The sequence below is a fragment of the Phoxinus phoxinus genome (assembly GCF_949152265.1).
Source record: "Phoxinus phoxinus genome assembly, chromosome: 24".
NCBI classification, from domain to species: Eukaryota; Metazoa; Chordata; class Actinopteri; order Cypriniformes; family Leuciscidae; genus Phoxinus; species Phoxinus phoxinus.
This window is the reverse complement of record NC_136899.1, coordinates 4,300,948-4,322,076: the sequence shown is the minus strand read 5'-3', so window position 1 is coordinate 4,322,076 and position 21,129 is coordinate 4,300,948. Positions and strand designations below refer to the sequence as shown.

At 37.5% G+C, this 21,129-nt stretch overlaps 1 protein-coding gene across 2 annotated transcripts; it reads left to right on the top strand.

Annotated features, from left to right (window-relative positions):
* The first annotated feature begins 4,534 nt into the window (after positions 1-4,534).
* klhl14 (kelch-like family member 14) lies at positions 4,535-20,333 on the top strand. Of its 2 annotated transcripts, none has more exons than XM_079601390.1 (9): positions 4,535-5,105; positions 5,780-6,683; positions 8,455-8,576; positions 13,414-13,503; positions 13,672-13,750; positions 13,940-14,130; positions 15,684-15,842; positions 16,006-16,163; positions 19,142-20,333. In XM_079601390.1, the coding sequence occupies exons 2-9, from the start codon at positions 5,803-5,805 to the stop codon at positions 19,280-19,282; spliced, it is 1,821 nt and encodes a 606-aa protein (XP_079457516.1). In that variant the 5' UTR covers positions 4,535-5,105; positions 5,780-5,802; the 3' UTR covers positions 19,283-20,333. The 2 variants fall into 2 exon arrangements, with proteins under 2 accessions (XP_079457516.1, XP_079457515.1); XM_079601389.1 differs by lacking the exon at positions 4,535-5,105 and adding an exon at positions 5,407-5,533.
* The last annotated feature ends 796 nt before the right edge of the window (positions 20,334-21,129 follow it).

Below are 21,129 nucleotides of genomic sequence, written 5' to 3'. Positions count from 1 at the left end.
ACACCCCTCCGTAACGTGGCACAGGCGGAGTGCCCCTCCGTCTAAAGTCCACCGGCCCCCGGAGAGCCCGTAGCAGTGCAGAGCTTAAAGATTCAAACACGGCCATCTCAGCCGGTATAACAAGTCAACAGAGAATTAGCTGATGTCATATCAATTGAGCCGCTTGGTCTCTTCAAGTCACGAGCACACACTCTTCACTGAGGAGGAGTGAGGAAAACTGTCATTGTAATCCCAGGTACTTCAAATAATCCAAAGGGCAGATCTACGCTCAAGCTGTCACTTAGCGTTTGTTGTAAATGTTCACTTCATAAACCTTAATTACTTCCCTACTTTCCACCAAACGCTCTTCCAGTAGGCCTATGAGATTGATTGTTCGAGTGCTGCGAGTCTGTATATTTTTACCACAACCTTCAGTACGTAACTCAGCATACAACATTTGTGAATGTGATACCTCAAATCATGCATTTGTTGTGTTATTTTAAGAAATCAGACAATAACTGTATATCAATAACTAAGGAGCCATTTACACGACACCAATTTTTTCAACTAAAAACGGAAAAAATGTATGTGTTTTGGCCGCTCATTTACACGACAACAGCATTTTGGGGGCCTCAAAAACTTTTTAAAAACTATATTGTTATTGTCCCCGTGTAAACTATTAAATTTAATTAAATTCACATTGATTTGTATAGAACATTTCACAATACATATTGTTTCAAAGCAGCTTTACAGAAAATACATGTTTCTACATTACAATTTTGAGTGATCTGTTCTCAGAAGTGACTTATTTCCATAAGTCAGAAATGTACAGTTCTTAAATAATACAAATCATGTAGTTGGCTAACATCATGTTTTCATTTAGGCAGAAACAATGAGCTCATTAACTCAATTATTACAAGTTGTGATCGTAGTGACCGTAATGATTACAACATTACAATAAACTACAAAAACGCACATTTGTGAAAACCGCGACGTCATGCGCATGCGTAATAAATGTTCAGTCTACAGGCCCGTAGTGTGTCTTTAGAAAGTGACATCGCCATCTACTGGCCAGGCGTAACACAGCGCTTCTAGTTGTTATCGCGGATCTGTGTGAGCGGGATCGTTTTGACAACGTTGTCGTCTGTACGCGAAAAATCCAAAGAAAAAACTTTTCCACTTTTAGTACAAAGTTATTGTGTAAACGTAGGCTACCCTAAAATAACACTGGGTATCACTGCACATGCAAGTAAAAGTTAATTGATGCACTCTATATAAAGTTTGTATCCATTTATAAGCAATACCTAATAGTGTTAATACTTTTAATAATTAATAGTATTACGGTAATAGTGTCTTAAATCTCTCAGTAAGATTTATCTTATGTTAAACATCTGTTAACAATCAGACGTTTGTTTGTTTTTTTAAACGTTGATGTTGTGAATCATTATTTTAATGAATGCGTTCACTTTAAGTAGTGTAAGGAGAGTGAAGGCATGAGGACAGCAGTAAAACTGTCATTAGGTGCACATGAAGTGCTATATCAAGCCATTTATGGTGTCGAAAGCCCACAAAAAAAAAGAAACAAAAGTTTAATTCTTCACTTGATCCATATGCTTTATCTCAAACCTTTTCTTTTAATGGCTTTGTAAGCTTGATGCTGTTTTCCAGATGGCAATGTACCATTATAAATCTGTCTTGCATGTCAAGCAACTATGCTATAATATGAAGATTTAGAAGCGTTAATCTTACCTGCTAACAAACACTACATATGTTTGACTAATTGGGCATATACATTGCAATGCTGCATGACTTGATATATTGTATATGTTCTGTATTTTATTAAAATATTCCTTTATCTCATATTATATTCTGAAATGGACTAATGTCTATTCGCTGATCACAATGCATTCATTTTATGGCATAGCATCAAATGATACTGCTAATATCTGTCTTTCTGATCTTTAGTAGCTACATCACGACATAGGCCTATAGAAAAATGCTAAGATTTTGAATATCTCTGTTGAGGAATATTATAGTTTGTTCTTCCAGGACATTTAATGAATTCTGCAATAGAATATTAGATCTTTATAAAACACACTATGTGGTTGTTGTTATTTTTAAAGGGGCTATGTAAGCATTTTGTTTTAATAGCTTTTTTATTGCTAATGTTTGAACAGTTTGTAACGACTTAAAAAAACGAGACCTTCCCCTACTTCCTAGATTCTCTATGAAAGTCTGACTGATATTTCCGTGAAGGACTCGGAACAGTTTTGCCGGGAAAATCAAAAGAATGTGACGTTTACCCGCGCTCCCGAGAGCCTTTCTTCCGTTCTATTACTCATGAAATGTTATACAATGTTAAGGATAATGCTTTAGAGTCATTCTGCACTGTAATGTCCATGTTTCATGCATGGAAAGGGATTCATTCAAACTATAGTCTCACATAGCCAGATCTAGTCTATAGTCTATAAACTATAGTCTCCATGATGCCGGTGAATTGCAGAGCTGGTGTATTCACATCGCTATGATCAGATGCTTTCCTAACTGCTGTTTTCTCACCCCTGTTATTTTTGTTGTGTTTATTTTGTTTCTGAGAAAAGCGCACAGCACATATTTAGGCTAAGGTCATCTAAAGGTCGGTCTCAGTAGCGTGGACGGCGGTGTTCACAAACAGTAAATCACTGCAAAGTATACAGCAAAGAAAGAAAAGGAACTTCACTGTGAGTTCATCGAGCCTTGAGTCACATTCAGTCTCTTGTAGTACACACTGTATGTCACACGTGCACGAGTGTGAGCACGCGCAATAAGTTGCTGGCTGCAGTTCACTTAACGGCCAGTGGTGTCACTAATAACAAGGGTTTCTGAATTCTACATACTATAGCTCCTTTAAAGTCCGCGTGAACCGGAAGTTGCAAACGACTTTTCTCAAGTGTTGTGACGCATTTACGCGTTGTGACGTATATGGCCAGGATGCCAGTAAACTAATAATGTGTAGACATTATTCCTTTTCTTTTTCAGAAAAATGCATTCATGATTTTCCTTATTCTGTTCACAACAGATACCACAAGCTGTCACATGATGACAGTTGAGCTGTATAAAAGAGTGGAGTATGGTTTATTGAATATAATGCAAAGCTGAAATATGTGTATATGTGGGCCAACGGGCATCTAATGCAACAAGATGTTACCAATGCATCACATGATCACAGACGAATCTCATGAATGCCGTGCATAGATCAAGAATATGTGTTTAATCAAGATCACACTCATACCACTTCACATTTCACTTTAGTGAACAGTTTGGAAATTAAATAGTGTTTAGGTCTGTATATCTGGTAGATAATACAAATGAAATGCATGCAATTTGGTTGCAACTTGCAAATGGAAATAAAATCGTCCAACATACTTTAAAATATTCAATATGGTTAGTGGAGAACAGCTGCCAGCATTCTACCTTTTTATACATTTCTCTATGAAGTGTATTTTTGCTATTGTATTAGTGTCCTTTTTTAGATGATTCTATTAACTAAGATTTTCACTGCACTGAAAGGCACAGTGTGTGAGGAGAACTATCAAAGAACGCATGAGGACGTATGAGTAATGCATCAGCAGTAAAACTTTCATTAGGAGCACAGGAAGTGCTATATCTAGTCATGATGCCGAAACAAAACAAAAAAAATGGAAACAAAAAAAGTTTAATCCTTCACTTGATCCATATGCTTTATCTCAAACCTTTTCTTTTAATGGCTTTGTAAGCTTGATGCTGTTTTCCAGATGGCTATGTACCATTATAAATCCGTCTTGCATGTCAAGCAACTATATTATTTTATAATATGAAGATTTAGTTACCTGCTATCTGCTTTTTCTGCAGACTGTTTCAGTAGATACACACACGGTTGCCTGTTGTTTGACCAAGACACTTGGATGAGTATAAAACGATGGTGCCTCTATATTTAACCTGGAGAAAACACTATTCAAAGGTCATTATTTTAGTGAACAGAGATGCATAATGTACAGTGACCATATGTTTTTTCCCCCCCAAAAAATAATGATGCTCTCTATATACCTTACTTAAATATGTTTAGTTTCTTATGGATATGAAATTGAAAGAAGTCAAGGCATTTTTTTTTAAATGTTTTCCCCTTCCTTGTCAAATAAATTCAGTGTTTAAAAAGCTGTTTAAAACAATGGAGAACTTAAGAGCTTTGAATTTATTTGGCTCATTAGACACTATATATATATATATATAAAATAATTCACCAGCATTACATTTTAAGACATACATTGATTTGCATTCCATGTCATGTCCATGATGCTCACTCAAGACCACAAGACAAGTTTGCCTAAAGTCCCTCCTTGTTCGTTCTTTTGAAGGACTAAGCAAAAGGAGAAAAAGATGGGGTTATTTTGGCGATGGAGATTAAGGCAGAGGGGGGCTTTTTGTCATTTGTGCGAGACAAGCCATTCATCCATCCCCCGTTCAGAGCCCAAAAAAAAGGCTGGTCCCAGAAATTAGCAGTTTCAGCTCAGCAGCAGAGGCGTCGGGCTGTGAAGGAACAGAGAAATTGACTAATTAGCAATGCGCACTAAAACTTGACGGTTCTCTCCATAACGCAGAGAGAAAGAGAGGAAAGACTCGCCTTTTCTCCTCTCCTCTTTTTCCATAGATGTTTGAAATCGCAGTCATTTACGCTCGACAGTTTTTACAATAGCCTTGAGCCATAATTTTGCGAGTCTCTCCAGCATCCATACCCCTGCGCGGTCTCTCTCCACCGGCCATGCGCGTCCGTTTCTCTCCCCGACCGTGGATTTCCTATTACTCTCGTTACGACTCACTGAGCCCCAGGCCCAAGGATAATGATGTGTTGTTTCTTGGTAGCATAATTTGTCACACGTATATTTCTTCTTCTTCTTCTTCTTCTTCTCTTGCAGAAAGCACACAGCTCCTCTCACACTCACACACACTTCTTCTTCTTGTTAATTCAGAGGGAACATAAATGATCAATGAGCTTGAATGAGCGGGGATCAATGGTTAGGATTCTGATCCATCGATTATAGACTTTTCCAACAGGACTGAACAAAGAAAGTGCACAGAAGGAGCCACAGCTTTACTTTTCTTTAAGTCAGGTAAGTTTTTGGATACCTACTACTAGCATTCAGCACGGGTGCGCACTGTGCGTAGATTTTCCATGGGCTGAAAGTTGCCGTTTCTTCTGGTGTTCTGTCTCAGATTGGGTGATAAATACCGCGTGTGTTGTTGAACGGAGCGATTGCATTGTGTTGTTGCCGACCAAAGCGATGCGCAACCGCACATCTATGGTGGTGATGCTGATGTTGCGGGAGACAAACTAATTGCTTTTGTATCGCATATCGGGGGGAATGCGTGCATGCATTTATGTCTTGTAAGGGGGTGTGTGTTTGCGTGGCCGGATAACAGATAGCGGGCAGTTTGGAGCTACATCGTGGGCTTTGCTTTTCAACAACCCAGCTTAGTTTGTTTCAACGACCATTGGATTTGACGTGCTCGCGAACGCATGCATGAGACATATAGATGGGTATGCAACTATTCATGTGTTTTTGAATGCATGTGTTTGTTGTAAAGCAGCTGATGGGCTATGCATTATAGTATACTGTTGAGATGCACAAATCCAACTTTGCATGCATGCATTATATACTGTTAAGATGCACAAATCCAACTTTGCATGCATGCATGCATGAATGATATATACTTTTAGAATGCATATGCTTTTATAAAACCGTCTGATGCAGTGTAGTGCACCAATGGCATTGTTTACTCGCAGGAGGTGTGCGCAGCCCCGAAGTCATGTCCAGATCGGGTGACCGAACCTCCACGTTTGACCCGACTCACAGCGACACTCTGCTGCACGGTCTCAACCTGCTGTGGAGAAAGCAGCTCTTCTGCGATGTGACTCTCACGGCGCAGGGACAGCAGTTCCACTGCCACAAAGCCGTGCTGGCGTCCTGCTCGCAGTACTTCAGGTCCCTGTTCTCCACGCACATGCTGAGCAGAGAAGACGGGCTGGCGGCGAAGGACCAAGGCAGCAGCGGCACCCCGTCCTCCTCCCCCGACGACAAGCTCCTGCCCAGCCCACGCTCCAGCATCAACAACCTGGTGCTCCAGGGCTGCTCCTCCATCGGTCTGCGGCTGGTGCTGGAGTACCTCTACACGGCCAACGTCACCCTCTCCCTGGACACGGTGGAGGAGGTGCTCTCCGTCAGCAAGATCCTCAACATCCCCCAGATCACCAAACTCAGCGTGCAGTTCCTCAACGACCAGATCTCGGTGCAAAACTACAAGCAGATCTGCAAGATCGCAGCTCTGCACGGGCTGGACGAGACCAAGAAGCTCGCCAACAAGTACCTGGTGGAGGACGTGCTTCTCTTGAACTTTGAGGAGATGTGCGCCATGCTGGACGCCCTGCCTCCGCCCGTGGAGTCGGAGCTGGCGCTCTTTCAGATGTCCGTGCTGTGGTTGGAGCACGACAGGGAGACCAGGATGCACTACGCTCCCGACCTGATGAAGCGCCTGCGTTTCGCCCTCATCCCGGCCCCGGAGCTGGTGGAGAGGGTGCAGTCGGTGGACTTTATGAGGAATGACCAGGTGTGCCAGAAACTGCTCATGGATGCCATGAACTACCACCTGATGCCCTTCAGACAGCACTGCAGACAGACCACAGCCAGCAGGTAGGATCTTCTGCATGCTCTTAACATATACATGTCATACTTTTTGTGTTTTTATTGTAAAAATACATTTTAACGTTAACAAATTTAACCCAGGGGTTGTGTGCATGGAAACAAAAACTGCATACAGTAAGAAAATGTATATTTTTACAGTTTTGTCTCAATTTGCAAAACAAGAAAAATCAAGTTTGTTTTCATCTGTCAGGTTGTGTATGTCAGACATGAGTATGTTAATGTAGAGTATACACACTGTGCACGTGATCTTGCCCTGATGCTATTGGAACAGGCTTGTGTGACAGGTGTCTGTAAACAGATCAATCTTTTTTTTTTTTGCAAAGATCTCATACATTCTTTCGTGCTGCATAGCTAACTTGTGAATTGAATTAGATTAGATTTGCACTCTTTTGTCTGAATATCTGATCCATGTTTGTTCACAGAGTTTCCACGCTTTGCCTTATCTGTGAGATCCTCCTTCTATTCCTCATAGTGCTGTTTCAGGGTTGATTAATTTCAGCACTGTTGCAAGCTTGCATACTGCAGACATTATTGCAGTCTGCAGATGGGATAATTAGCAGGAATAGGTGACCGTGGAATAAACTGGAATCAGTTGTTGGAGAATATGAGAGAGTGAGAGATTGTTTGCAATGAGATTCTCATTTTAAATGTCTCTCTTTTTAACTTTGGAATCAGGAATTAAGACGTTATGAAAGTCAAAGGGGCCTGATATGTATATAAATATGGATTTGCTAACAGAATTAGATCAATAAATAGTTTGATTGTTATTATCTGGCGATCACTCATTGTGTATCAGCCCTCCTCACCTGTGTTAATATCAATTGCTGAGCATCATCCATGAACTTGAATGACTCTATTGAAGCGTCCTGATGATGAAACTAGTGTTGAAGACTGTGTAGTTTGTCCAAGGCTAGAGTTGTCCATTTACATCCCAGGCTCAATCTTCTAGAGCTGACAGGGATTGTAAATATTGAACACCCAGACTTTTAAGCACTTATTCAATCTGAGAGGCTAACTGCAAGGTCTCTAAACTGATCATAGTAATGTGCAGCCAAAATTTTTAGTATTGATTCGACATAAGTTGATTTGTTTAATTAAATTATTGATTGACTGAATGGATGGATGCATATTTAGAATCTAAGCAAGCAGGGGTGATTTGGATATGTCGATGACAGACAGTAGTCACATGCAAGTCTTTGGCCAATAGGATAAGAGCACATAATAGAACGTCAAGACCTTTACATGGTTTGAATCACAAGCACTGTTGTCAATATTCCAGGTGTAACAGTTGTTGGGGCATTTAGGGATAGCGTTTAAAGCAAACTATACGCACCTGTGAAAATGTGACCGAATGCAATGTTGCATGATTTATTTGTGCTTATGTTAATGATTTTGCAATTTTAAATGAGACTTATAATGAAGAGTTATTAGATTGAGTTTTACACTAGTCACTTAAATCAACATCGCAGATTACAAATCCTTATAGAGATGCATCATCGCAGTGAGCCTAATTGATTCAACAACTTAAAATGAACAAATCAATAAAAATCATTTCTGTTTACTTTTTTCCGTTAATTTGACGGTGTTGATAGAGTCATTCAGCATTAATATTTTCCCATGTTCTCTGCTCAGCTTGCTGTGTTTGTACACGCTTTTACCTTGCTGTGGCATCTCATTCAATATGTAATTGCTCTGCACTAATAACAGCTAATGACAGAATTGCTAATGAATCGGTTTCCCCCGTCCCTCTGTAACACAGGATTCGCTCAAACAAACGGATGCTCCTGTTGGTCGGGGGCCTGCCTCCGGGTCCAGACCGCCTCCCTAGTAATCTGGTTCAGTACTACGACGACGAAAAGAAGACATGGAAGATCCTTACAAGTGAGTGCACGCTCTTGTCTTGCTAGCATAGATCTTTTCTCTTCCACAGGAAGAACCCTGGCTGCGTTGGGTTGTGCTTCATCGCAGGGCAGAATAGAGCGAGAGCTTCCTGAGATGCAGGAGGTAATGATGTATCACTATCACTTTTAATGTAACTTTTTAATCAGAGCATGACTGCCTTCACACCATTGTGGAGCTGGAACGCCTGGATTCACTTGTGTGTGTGTTTTTTCTGTCTTTTTGCATAAGCGTGCCGGCAAGATTAATTTTAATCTAATGATCTCGGGAAGATTCATCATCAGAAGATGACACGTATTCTTATTGAACTGCTTTATTAGGGCAAACGTTCTCGTAAGTGCATTTGTCTTCGCGAGCAGCAGGGAAGGAACAGGAACAGGAGTGGTTTGCGTACTGACAGTAGTGTGTCGTGTGTTTTGGCATGACGAATTAGAACCAGAATTCTCAGAAGGATTTAAATGACAACAGCAGAGATCAAACGTGTCGGAATCTTGAGTACTGACATCATAATCATGAAAAATGATGTCATAATAGAGTAGTCGTGGAATGGAATCTGCCTTTTTTTAAATACTCAGACAAAGCTCTTTCAAAGTTCCTAATTAGTATGTCTCATTTAAGTCTCAACTTTGTCTCAGATGTTTCTCCTAATACCAGAGAAAGACACAAAAGAAGCAATGGTTGACATGTAGTAGAGAGCGGTGTAAATAAAAGGTGGCATAGCTCCGATAATTTAGTTTTAGAAGAATTTAATGAGATCATGTTGCACATGATCAGGAGGCAAACGTTTCTATTTGCACTTCTTTTCATTTAATTTCAGTCTAAAAGAAGCAATTAAAGGAATACCCCAACCAAAAATGAAAATTCTGTCTTAATTTAATCACGTCGATCCAAAACTGTATGTTTGTCTTGTTCTGTGGAACATAAAAGAAGATATTTTAAGAAATGTGTCAGTGTTGTTGTGTTTATTTGTCTATAAAATTAAGATCTAGTGTTGTTTGGTTCCCAACGTTCTTAAAAATATCATCTTTTGCGTTCTGCAGAAGAAACATGCATACAGGTTTGAAACATTATGCGGAAGAGTAAACAAAGACAGAATTTCCCTTTAAGAAACGTTCATATTGAGATCTCTGACTTTTGATTGCAGACATTAGCAAATCTGAGCACAGTTTGAGACATTGTCGTGATCTCTTCTGAAATCGAGAGGAGATTACAAGGCTCTTTTTCTCAGGTGAGAAGCTGGAGACAGGTCTCATTTGCTCTAAATGTAATTTCATTGCTGTCTACAAGAAACAATTGAGGCAATAAAGAGATCTTCTTGGTGATTTTTCTTTCCTATGCATTTGCATATTTTCCTCGAAACAAATTGTTAGTTGATATAATGCATCAGAGTCAAAAGTGCTATTGCTTGTGATTACTGCGGCTAGCTGTTAGCCCTAATGCTAACTGTTAGCCGGATAGTTAAAACTGTGTATTATTGTACAAATAAACTCTCTGAACTAGTTCAGAGTCAGTCTGTTGCTGTCTGCACTTGTGTCAGTTACACTGTGTGTATGGCAAGCTCCAGGTGGCTTTTGGGATAGCAAATGAGTTTGTTCTTTTAAAACATAGCAGGTCATGTGTTTGAAGATAAACTTGGCTAGTCGAAATTCTTTGAAAGTCCAGTTTTATAGCTCTTTTTAAACCATATAAATGGATTATAATCCTAAATGACTTCTATTTAGCTCAATATAAGATGCAAAGTAAGTTCGTTTTTGTAATTTAGCAATGAGCCAAGACACAATGTATTATGATTTAATTAAAAGGATTCTATAGTGTCTGTTCCTTACCGAGGGAAAACAAGGACATAAACGGACGTGCAGTCATTTTGTTTTATGGCTAAGATTGCGTTCAGTCATCCAATCACTGCGTCGCTGAGGTGTGAGACCTACAAAGACACCTTACGCTCCGAAACCTGCTTGTAAGCGTTTGGCAGCATGCATAACATTCATTAATGAATTACATCTGGATCTATATAACTTACACTCATAAGGTCATAGTGTAATGTCCTTTATTTCTGCCTCAGACGTCGAGTCTTAAATGGCCCATGGCCAGGCGGAGCGACCAAACTGCAAAATCATCCTGTGAACACACCAGCAGCCCCTTGATGTCGTTTGGGGTGTGCAGGTTATTAACATTCAATCATAACTTTGCAATGAGCCGAAACCCAAAAGGGGGGGAACAGGGACTGATTAAAACCTTCATCAGCACTATTTAGGATGGTTCTCATGACTGGCTGCACCTCTCTGCTTCTCTGGCTCTCTGCTCTGTGCTGAGACTGCCACCTTGTGCACTCAGTGTGCTATGAGGATTTCTGTTATTTCTGTTGATTATTCCATATTGTACATTATTCCTTTAGATTGGTGACAACACCACTTTCACTTTAGACATTGAAGTAAACAAATGAAGAAATTCCTTTATGCATTATTAAGAAATAAAGACTTTTTCATAGCCATTAAGATTTTTTTTTTTTTGCATGGTGAACTAATTTTCATAAGCACTTTCCATTTTACTTTTTTTTTTATTTCTATTAATCTCAATGATTCTCATTATATTTTGTATAATTTTTCTTTTTGCAGTTTTATATTTAAAAAGCAGCATAGATTAAAAGCAGTTCAATACACATTACTAATAATAAATACTTACATTGATATTACAATGAATTCACAAACTGAATTCAAATATATATTATAGTTTTTTATTTAATGATTGATTTCCTTATATTTACATTGATACGTTTTCATGACAATTAAGCACTTTTCTATTTTACTTTTATTTATTTGTATTCTTCTCAATGATGATTCTCATTGAATTTACATTACTTTAATAGTTGTTTTTACTGTATAAAAGTTTTTAAATCTGAATAAAAAAAAGCAGTAAAATAAACATGATGAATAAATACTTACATCAATAATATAAATTCTCAAACTGAAATCATATATATATATATAATACTGATATGATTTAAGTTTGTGAATTTTAGTATTGATGTAAGTATTTGGTGTGTATGTGTGTGTGTGTGTATATATATATACAATATATGGTCCTAAAAATTAAAAATCTTATTTTTTTCTTTTGATTTTGGAGTGAAATATGACACAGGCATACTGTCTTAAACTTCACCTCTTTTTTTGTGTGTTAAAAGGCTGAAAAACAAAGACCTTTTGAGCTGAATTTCAGGACATTTGTTCCTTTAAAAGTCAATATCATATGTCTTCACTGTGTGCAGGCTTCTTATCAGTCAGTTTAGCAATATGATGCATCTGCACCTGTGTAGATCAGGCTGTAAGATCAATACCAAAGCCTAGACTGTGACCTCTTGATCATTTGAATCATTGAGTCTGTTGGGACGTGTGTGTGTGTGTGTGTGTCACGTGTGCAGCAGTAAATGTCAGCTGGCCACAAAAGCCTTGCATGGCTCCAGAGAAGCCAAATAATTCCCTCCCTGACAGTTGGATCTCTGTCAATCAGGTTTTGTGTGCAGCGAGACAGTCGGGAGGTTCCCCTCGTGGGACTCAGTCAGTCTGAATCCGTTCTCAATGGAAAGGCCTCTGTGCGTCAGACTCCAGCTAGATTGCGGTAGAAGAGGCCAATCGGAAAAAAAGCGCGATTCAAGGCTGTCTAATTTTACAGCAACTGTGATCCATCAGGCAGCGGAGATGTGACAGTGGGAATGAATGATGGAGGCAGACAGGTGGCTCTTAGCGTACGACTGATTTACGCTGCACGGGCACCGGACGGAGATTTATGGAGTGAACATGATCATGTTCATTATGACTGTCACCCTAAGACCATTTCTCTCTATTTCAACTGGGGGTCACTTTTGCAGGAGCTGGAGAATTACAAAAGATGGAGACAGGAAGGAATAGTGCAGCATATCAGAAACCCACCACAAGCCTGTTCGTATGAGGAATTAGCTACTATTTGATTGGTTGTGACAGCGTTTTATTCACAATATTGAGAAAAGTGCAGTTAAATAAGGCTTTTTTCTCTCTCTTTTTTCATAACCATCAGAAAAAGTTGACTGTCAACCTCAGGAGGTCAAACGAAATATTGAATACTGTGGGGTTTAAAAAAAATGTTTTACATTTTTTTAAATGATACTTTAATTTTTACAACTTTGATCTGCGTGATGTCTCTGAATGAATAATAAATACACATTAAAACAAAATTAGATCAAATGTATATACACACATACATTTTCACAATATTGAATTTGGGGTTTTCATAAGCAGTAAGCCATAATCATCAAAATTATAACAAATAAAGGCTTGAAATATCTCACTTTGCATGTAATGAGTCAATATAATATATTAGTTTCACCTTTTAGGTTGAATTACTGAAATAAATGAACTTTTGCACGATATTAAAATTTTTCGAGTTTCATCTCTCTCTCTGTGTGTGTGTGTGTGTGTGTGTGTGTGTGTGTGTAAGTATATATCATTATTTATATATATATATATATATATATATATATATATATATATATATATATATATATATATATATATATATATATACTTAATATAGCAGTGAATAGTTAAACTTGTCAAATCCTGACCAGATATTTAGTGATTTAATGTTTCTTGAGTGTTATTTCTTTGTGGGATTAGTGGGTTTACTGCATTGGTTGACTTTACATTATCCTTTACATATTTAATACAATATCAAATTATGTGTAAACTATAAATGAATATCATTGGCTTGACCTTTCACTATTCAGAAGTATCATTCTCTCATTGCCATAAGCACTAGACTCATCTGTTCGGTCTCTGTGTTGCAGTAATGCCGTATAACAGCGCACATCACTGTGTAGTCGAGGTGGAGAACTTCCTGCTTTTATTGGGTGGAGAAGACCAGTGGAACCCTAATGGTAAAACATGAATTCATGTCTATGAAAAGCTGTGCTCAATCAGTGTTATCACTGACATTGAGTTTATAATTCATTAAATGTGTATTATTGCTATGAAATCAGTGTTTTTATTGTATTTTAAACAATGTTTATAATGTAATAATACTAATAAGTGTTTCATCTTCGCAGGCAAACACAGCACCAACTTTGTAAGTCGGTATGATCCGAGATTCAATAGCTGGATACAACTACCGCCCATGCAGGAGAGGTATGATGCCTTCTGAAAATGACTTATTATTCATAAAATAATAAGAGCTCTTCATAACATGGCTATAATTATTTCTTAAGCCTTTGTGATGAATTTTTCACTCTTGGCTGCGACGGGGATATTTGCTGTAAACAGTGTCTACGTTGACTGATTTTAAGAGACGATCTTTTCATCTTGTCTTTGTTTCAGGAGAGCGAGTTTCTTCGCTTGCTGCCTGGATAAGCACTTGTATGTTGTTGGGGGAAGGAACGAGACAGGTTATCTGTCTAGCGTTGAAGCCTATAACCTTGAGACAAACGAATGGAATTACGTTTCGTCTCTTCCACAGCCGCTCGCTGCACACGCAGGCGCCGTGCACAATGGGAAAATATACATCTCAGGTTTGACGATACACCTCATCCAAACAGTGAATGAATCAAAGTTTCTGAGACGTTACTAACAGGTGTCGTTACAGCGACGTGGTCTGGAAGTGACTTGCTGTACTATTAACGGCACAGTTCAATGTTATGTTGAACACTAGAAAAGCTACTTTTATTTTAAATGCATTTTAAATTCAACAAAATGGCACTCGAAAGCCAAAGATTTTTGGACAGGACTATTTATCCATTGGGAATTAATTGGATTGTGAAAAGTGTCTCTGGTCAAACTTTAGTTAAGGGTCCAATTCTCACTATTAACTACGACTTTTGTCTCAACAAACTCTTAATTACTGCTTATTAATAGTTAGTAAGGTAGTTGTTAAGTTTAGGTATTAGGTAGGATTATTAAGGGATGTAGAATAAGGTCATGCAGAATAATGCATTAATATGTGCTTTATAAGTACTAATAAACAGCCAATATAGTAATAGGCATGCTAATAAGCAAATAGTTAATAAACTAAAGTGATACAATGTCTCTCTCTATATGACACATGATTGGGCAAAAAGTACTTTAAAGTACAGTACACTGTAAAAAAAAATTGCCAGAAATTTACTGTATAATATACAGTAGCAACATTTTAGGTTTTACAGACTTAACTTAAAATTTACAGTAATAAACCATATTTCATTATCTGATATAATGTTAATTTACTGACCTATTTAAGTATTATTATCTGTTTTGTACCATTGTAATACACTGATAACCACCAATCACAGCAGAGATGAGAGTCACATGATCAATCAAAACTAATCACAAGCTGCTTGTCCACAAGAAAGATAATACTGATATACAGAAGCGGCAAACATTCACACAGAAGTCATTCACACAAACACTAAACACCATCATGGTAACACACATGAAATTTAAAAAATTTAATAAACATTAATTTAACAACATTAAATGTAACATAAAACCCTAATGTACATAACTGATTAGAAATAAACTATGAAGAAACAAGTTATTTCAACAAAAATACATAAAATGTGAAGTGTCACACAGGGAATTGTGGGAATGTCAATTTAGGTTTTTTCACTGTAAATCATACAATGAGTTGTTCTTTTTCACTTTCAAAAACTGTAAATTTAACGGTATTTTACAGTAAAATGACATTAAATGTACCATTAGATCTATCACAGTCATTTACCGTATATAGTAAGGAAACTTTCTGTTAACCAATTAACAGTTTTTCACTGTAGTCTTACCGTTAAAATCACGATCATTTTTTATTAGCCAAAAATTTTTTTTTTTTCAGAATAACGTGAATCATCCCTATAGCCTAAACAACACTTGCAACGCCAAGCTCATGGGTTTGATTCCCAGGGAATGCATGAACTGAAGTTTATATATTCAATGCAATGTACTGTAAGTCTTTTTGGATAAAAAAAAAAAAAAAGACCAGGAATGTTCATTTAGAAAGTAAATTTTGATTCCATATTGACTTGATTTTTTGAATATCTTATACTTGTCCTTACGTTGAAACTGGTGTTGTGAACTTGTGTGTGTTATGCTTCAGGTGGGGTTCACAACGGGGAATACGTGTCTTGGCTGTACTGCTACGACCCCGTGATGGACGTGTGGGCTCGGAAACAGGACATGAACACTAAGCGAGCCATACACGCTCTCGCAGGCATGAACGACCGCCTCTACGCGATTGGGGGCAACCACTTAAAGGGTAATTTATATAGCCGTAAACCAAATCTCAGCAGCGGGGGCCGCACTGACTGTGTACACAACAGTGATCAATATAGTTTCATTCAATGATTAGATTCCAAGCTTGCAACACTTGCTAAGTAAGATCTTGGCATATACGCCTGACTGTTTTCTTCTGTGTGTAGGGTTCTCTCATCTGGATGTGATGCTGGTTGAATGCTATGATCCTAAAGCAGATCAGTGGAATATCCTGCAAACGCCCATCTTAGAGGGACGCAGCGGGCCTGGATGTGCTGTTCTTGATGACAGTATTTACCTGGTGGGGGGCTACAGTTGGAGCATGGTAAACACATCTCACTTAAATGCTGGATATAGATATAGAATATATAGATTGTAGGTTGATTCAAGGTGCTATAGGTGAACTGGTTCAACCTATGGTGTGAGGTTGGGGGTGGGGCTATCTGTTTGCCCGACCAATGGCAGAGGGGTTCAGTCAGGAAACCTGTTTAAAAAAAACAACAACCATATTTGCCATTTTTATATTGATAGAAGTGCAGAAATTACACACTTCACCTTCACCTAAAATCTTTGATTATGTTTAACACTCAGTAGTAGAGCTGCACGATTAATCGTTACAAAGATTGCGATCTCGATTCAAACACCCACACAATCTAATTCGCGAACTATCATGATTCACCTGTGTCTATTAAACCTTTGACAAAATCGTATCGGAACGTTGTAGATTCACACTTCCACTGATCCAGAGAGAGCAGTTATCATGTTAGGTATGAAACAGCTTCACAAACAGTCTTTTCCACCACACAGTATTGTTATTTCTGTGTTAGAATAATTCAAAATATCACACAAGTAGGCTACTGAGATAAAGTTTATGATTCGGATATAAACACTGATGTCTACGGAGCAAATTTAAATAATTCAAATATAATCGATCATTAGTTATTAAATTAGAGGCCGCTGACAACACCGTTCTCTCTACACAGACTTTAAACGTGAACCTGTGAGAAACGCTGATGGCGCTCACGTGCGCATTAAGAATGAATTCTATAGTTATGCGCATTTGAATATATGTGCGTAGGTTTGTAATTAAGCCTTAACAAACTACACTGTAAAACGATTTTTTTGGTTTAACTTAAAAAAGCAAGTTACCGTGTTGCCTTAATTTTGAGTTTGTTGTAATAAAAAATTTGAGTTAATACAATGAAGAAGAATGGTTTAATAAAAAGAAACTCAAAATAGTATGTTATCTTCATACATTAGTTATCGATGTTGATTTGACAAAAGATCAAAAGTTGTGATAAATCATAAAAATATTTTTTTTACAGTGTACTAGTCTGGCCTTAAACATTTTTAGACAGAATTGTATCACTTCGGGGTAGATACGCGAAACCGAAATTATCCCGACAACACTTTATCTGTAGAGTGGTAAAGGGATCCTCCATAGGGAGAGGCTACCTCCACTTGAAACCAAAAATATTGTGATTCTCAATTTATCCAGAATCATGCAGCTTTAATTCAAATGTAATACAAGTAGAGTTCTGATAAATATTACACATTGGGTGTCAGTCTGGGACTGTTTCAATCGCAAAATCCTTCCAGTGCACTAAAACGATGGCTGCATCCGAACATCCTTCCCTACTATATATATAGTTGGCGATAAAGAGTATGTGACAAAAGTATGTCTGAATTCACAGTGCTCATAAAAGAGTAGGTAAAAAGTGCCCGGATGACCGACTACTGGCGAGATTCTGAAGTGTGCATATGATGGACACTTTACTATCCCATGAGGCCACGGGAGAGGATTTGTGAATGGCAGTGAACCAACGCTGTAGGTCACATGATAATGACAACATGGCGCATGTAGTACGTTCGGATTACATTCATACTACACGCATACATACTATATAGAACGGTCGTGGAGTAATTACTTATCCAAAATAAGTACCTACTCAAGAGAGTACGTTATTTCGGACGCAGCCATTCACTCCCTAAAAAGTCCCACAATGCACAGTGAAAACCAAGGAGCATCGTTGCTCACTACGCCTTCCTTCCACACATCTCCTCGCTCACTAAGTCTGCCTTCTTTCACCTTCGTAATATTGCACGCTTACGTCCATTTCTAAATATCAGCGATGCTGAGACCCTAGTCCACGCTTTCATCACTTCACGGCTTGACTACTGCAATTCTCTTTTCTATGGCTTACCCAATTCATCATTAAATAAAATCCAATATATCCAGAACTCTGCCGCTAGGGTCCTCGCAGACACAAAGAAATCGTCCCACATTACTCCGATTTTATGCATTGGCTACCCGTTCGCTTTCGTACTCAATACACGATACTCCTTATCACAAAGCACTCCATAGTCTTGCCCCCAACTATATTTCTGATCTCATCCATACCGACTCCCCCGTCCGCACACCTAGATCTTCCGATACCGGTCTGTCGATGATCCCACGGCACAAACTATCATCGTTTGGTGGAAGGGCATTCGCTACCCCAACTCTCTGGAATTATACTTATATATAGACCTTTCATCACTACATGATTTCAAAACCCACATTAAAACATATATTTTTGCCACTTGTTTCCCTGACCCCTGACTCTATGTTCTGGTTTCTATATCTCTTTCTATTACGTTACCCTTCTCAGTTTATTTGTATCGTTTCTGTCATGGTTTGTTTGTTTTTTTGTTTGTTTTTTCTTCATTGTAAAGCGACCTTGAGTTTCTGAAAGGCGCTATATAAAATAAACATATTATTATTATTATTACGTATGTTCCCTTCGCGGTAGTTCTGAAGCATGAAATAGGGCTCTAACCGATTAATCGCATCCAAAATAAAAGTTTGTGTTTACATAATATATGTGTGTGTATTGTGTATAATTATTTTGTATATATAAATACACACACATGCATGTAATGGTATATATTTAAGATTTTTTTTATTTATATATAAAATAGTTCTATTTATATATAATATAAATTATATAAAAATATATATGCAGTATATAAATGCAAATATTTCTCAAATATATACATGCATGTGTGTGTATTTATATATACAAAATAATTATACACAATACACACACATATATTATGTAAACACAAACTTTTATTTTGGATGCAATTAATCGCGATTAATCATTTACAGCCCTAGCATGAAACCTAAATCATGAATTTTTGTTGTTGTTGTTGTTGTTATTGTTGTTGTTGTTGTTTAAGACTGTACGTACATGAAATGCATAAAGAAGCATTTTGAAGTATGAAATCTTGTGAGAATAACTAGTTGAACATCTCTTGCAGGGGGCATACAAGTCATCCACCATTTGTTACAGCCCAGAGAAAGGCTCATGGACAGAAATGGAAGGAGAGGTGGCTGAACCTTTAGCCGGGCCGGCCTGTGCCACAGTCATACTGCCGGCCTGTTTACCATTTAACAAATAACTATATAAAATGGCGAAAAAGAGGAAAAACCTGTCGGGATGGAAAGTCAATCGCTGAATCAATGAATCACACAAATGAGGAGACTCTCCCTACGGAACGCCCCCAGCTTTTGAACAGGAGGTGATGAGGTGTACAGATTATTATTTTTTTACTGGTCTGACAAGAGCACTTTGTTTCTTTCATACTTAAAAGTTTTAAACTGATATAATCATCAACTTTGCGTATTTGATGCTCACGTGTGTTGACATTCAACTGCTCACATTCAATCCTTTTTTTATCGTAAATGTTTTTGCTTAACTTGGCATACAGTAGCGCACGCATACTTTTTTGAACCAAATCGATATAGCTTCCATACGTACTTTGTATTTTGTGGAAATGGCTGATTAAGGCAATGCTGAAGTGGGTTGGCAGAGGAATACTCTTGTTTTACAAGCAAAACTCATGATTCTGTGTACGCTGTAGAGTAGATATCAGCTATTTAATATATATCACACCACGTCTGCTTGTTATTGATATTGCCGCCATATTTAAGTGGCATATTGTTATTTGTACAGATGAGAGGGGAATAAATGTCAATTATGAATTTATTAACAAAAAAAACAAAACATTTCAGTAAAACACAAGTTATGATTTATTGTTTGAACAATCAGTATGTTATTTATTTAGCCATGTGGTATATATGCATGGCGTGAAGTGGAAAGCTTATTGTGTTATGCTGTGGGTACATATTTGTTTATGTTCATATCTGTTCATATCTCACAGTGCCTATTTTAAGCATCAGGCTACTTTATTTCAGAAAATTGCCCATTATAAAATCAGACATTTTAAATCACATAAATTATTGGCCTGATTGGTTTCTCTGAGACGTGATCTGAAATCTGAATCTGTTGCACTGGTGTTTGGTGGCCCTTTTCATGAGAAAAGGGAATGTTTTTCATTGTTGTAAATAATCGCTTGCAGTGGAACATTTTTGTGCTCATAGGATTTATTCTCAAATCCTGTTATGTTCTTTACATTTAGTCTATGAAAATAAAAACTGAATTTCTGGATCAATAATCTGTCTGCGCTACACCTCAACAACACAACACCTCAATCTACTGTATATAAAACTGTTTATGTGTTTGCAGTATTACAAGAATTCTCTGTTTCATAGCAGTGTGTGCAATAATGTTTAATTTACTTATTAGAAAAACTTTGTTTAAATACGATGACAAGTCCGATAAAATGTTTGAATTTATTGTAAGGCCAAAGTACAGGTAAAACATGAGTGTTACTTTCAGCAGACATACTGTGTATAAAGTATAAAGTAACTGTACTGTGACAAACTGAAGGTAAGAACTGAATCAGCTGCTCATATTTCAAGGATTGAAACACTTGGGCCTTTTTTTATCAGAAAAGGTTTGCCTTTTAACGCCAGCATTCAACTTCCTTAAGACAGCTGGAAATGAGGTGTACTGTAGGTGAGAACGGGGAAAGTTGTCACCCTTTCTTGTTTTTTGACCAATGAACAATATTTGAACAAATCCTGTAAATCTTGGTTATTTTTTTCTACATATCTAATACATTTTAATATTAAAAGTGCAGATTAAGATAAGCTAACAATGAATATAGTCTATATTTATAAATTAACATGAACCAGAATTAACACATGCTATAAAAAAAATGTAGTTCTGTTTGCGATTTTTTACATTACAGGGATAGTTCACCCTAAAATTTTTAATTCTGTCATAATTTACTCAGCCTCAAGAATATGGGCAACCAAACAGTTTATGGACTCCATTGACTTCCATAGAATAAGTCAATGGGGTACATCAACTGTTTCATATTCTTCAAAATATCTTCTTTTG